At 33.9% G+C, this 2,484-nt stretch overlaps 1 protein-coding gene across 1 annotated transcript; it reads left to right on the plus strand.

Annotated features, from left to right (window-relative positions):
* The first annotated feature begins 234 nt into the window (after positions 1-234).
* On the plus strand, positions 235-2,237 carry LOC112757207 (probable choline kinase 1). Its single transcript, XM_029293842.2, has 5 exons — positions 235-310; positions 462-853; positions 1,880-1,921; positions 2,023-2,067; positions 2,112-2,237. Exons 1-5 carry the CDS (start codon positions 262-264, stop codon positions 2,235-2,237), a joined length of 654 nt encoding a protein of 217 aa, XP_029149675.2. The 5' UTR covers positions 235-261.
* Positions 2,238-2,484: the final 247 nt, after the last annotated feature.

The following is a 2,484-nucleotide window of genomic DNA, read 5'->3' on the forward strand; positions in this document are numbered from 1 at the left end:
ATAAATATCTTGGTTCCTTAATCAATGAATCCAGGGAATAGAAAAAACATTTGCTAAGGGATCAACCCTCTTCATGGGACTTAAGCTAGGTCGGGCCGGGTTAGCAGCGTTCTTGTTAAAGAGCTTGATTCTGTAAATTTTGTGTAAAATTATTTTTTAAACTGACATCTAATTAAGTGTTTTATGTAGTTAAAAGTAACTTCTTTTTGAGATATTTGGTGTGAAAATAAACTGACATCTAATCTCTGTTTCTCATGGTGCATGGGGGTTCTTATACCAGCGAATTTAGCTCTGAATTTCTTTGTATTAGGTGAATTGTTAAAATCTCAATTCTATATTTTTCTACATTAAGCAGTGCGAATTTCACACTAGATCGTCAATTCTGTTTCTCAAGGGTCTTTGTGGTGCATGCATAGAAAGAAGTTAGTTATCTGTTCTAATTTCCTCTGTTTTTGATCCAGACAAATCTTTGGTATTGATTGGTTGTTCAGCAGAGATGGTAATAAAAATAGTTGAATTGCTGAAAGACTTTGCATCTCATGAAGAGATTATGGAGATTCTTGCCACAGTGGCTGCAGATTTGGGGGATGTCATCGATGTGAGTTTCTTGCAGGTCAAACCTTTGAAGGGAGCAATGACTAATGAGGTTTTCGAGATAAACTGGCCAGCCAAAAGTGATGGCCATCTCAGAAGGGTTCTAGTCCGATTATACGGCGAAGGTGTTGAGGTTTTCTTCAACAGGGATGTTGAGGATGAAATCCAAACTTTTGAGAGCATGTCAAAGCACGGTCAGGGTCCATGCCTTCTTGGCCGGTTCGCCACTGGTCGAGTTGAGGAGTTCATTCATGCCAGAGTATGTAATATTCATCTTGTTTTTCATGTTCTGATTAATTAAATCTAACGTGATTGCAGTGAGTATATTAGGCATGATTGTTTTTGTGAATTGGAGAATATGTGCTTAAATTAAAGTCACCGGGCATTATCTTTTCCATGTTGCTTTCTTATTTTTTAAGTCAAAAAGCTTTCCTTTGGTCATGGTTCTTTGGTTTCATTATTTTATTATCATTTTTTGGAAGATAGATAGGTTGGCCACCACTTCCTATTGGTTCTTTAGATTTATAACAAAAAGCATCTACCGAAAATTAAGTTGAATGGCATCCAGTCATGGTAGATCAGGTTTTTAAGTGCTTCCTTTGCATACCCTTTTTTGCCTAATACCTTATGGATGTTCTTTCTTACTTTATCACCAAAGAAATAATCTAATCAAGTAGTTACCAGATGAACAATTTATGTGATCAAGCAGTAGTGACATTATTTATTCGGATATAAAAATAGCAGCATTCATAGTAGACTAAGAGCTATTTAGTTTTTTAATCAGCACTTATTTGACGTCAGCAAATGAAGTTAAATGAGGTTAAAATTTATCATAAAGAGAAAAAGAAATTGGAAAGTGGAAACAGAGTAATCAAATTGGGGGAAGAAAAGAAAAGAAACTTGCAATTATATAGTTTAAGTATGTCTTTTGCATTGCAAATTGCTTTAGTTTAAGTATGTCTCATTAATATCTGCTAAGAAGAAATCTATAATTATTTGCAAGATCTAAACTTGCTTATTTGTTTTTGGTTGCCAGAATCACTTTGACCAAGAAAAATGCTCTTCACACAGAACTTACGTTTAGAAAGAGTCAAAATTCAAGTTTAAAAGCAAATTAAACAACAATACACTATTTTGATTTATCTCATTTTTTAAAAAACAATATATAAGTTATATATTGGAGATTCAGCTGCATAATCTGTGTTTCATATCTAAAGATTTCTTATCCTGTAGGATTTAGATTAATATGGCATATAATTTTAAATTCTTCGGTTGTTTTTCACAGTTCCATGTGATCAGAACTCGAACTGAAACCTGTAGAAAAAAGGTGAGCAGTAATTGTGGTCAATCACATAATAATAATATTGCTTTAGTTATTTCTTTGATGAATGATTATTGTTGGTGTTAATTAAATTTTACAATATACAGGTGAGAAGCTTGGAGCAGATGAACGGAAATCTCCTTCTTGAACTTGTAAGAACTTTGGTTTATTTGTTTTGATTAAAAATGATATATAGAGGATGGAAAGAAATGAATTAATGATGGATGCTGATTCAAGTCCATATCAGGTTCAAGAAGGATTCATGCACATATGGCTGATGGATGCTGATTCATGTCCATTTTTTAAGAAAGAATTCAGTTAATCTTTCTGTAATATATGTAAAATTGTGTAAAATTTAGTATGGTTGACCAATATACTGAGGATTATAGTTGATAATACACAAAAAACGCAAAAAACGCAAAAAACGGTTAAAAAAATGAGAGCGAGAGAGCGAGAGAGAGTGTGGGTGGGAAACACCGGGAGGGATAGATCTAGGAACTCAGGAAAGGATCCTCGGGTTTGGAATCGAGAAGAGTATCGGAGGCTAGAGCATGAATCTTTCTCAATCT

Source organism: Arachis hypogaea, chromosome 16 (genome assembly GCF_003086295.3).
Source record: "Arachis hypogaea cultivar Tifrunner chromosome 16, arahy.Tifrunner.gnm2.J5K5, whole genome shotgun sequence".
NCBI classification, from domain to species: domain Eukaryota; kingdom Viridiplantae; phylum Streptophyta; class Magnoliopsida; order Fabales; family Fabaceae; genus Arachis; species Arachis hypogaea.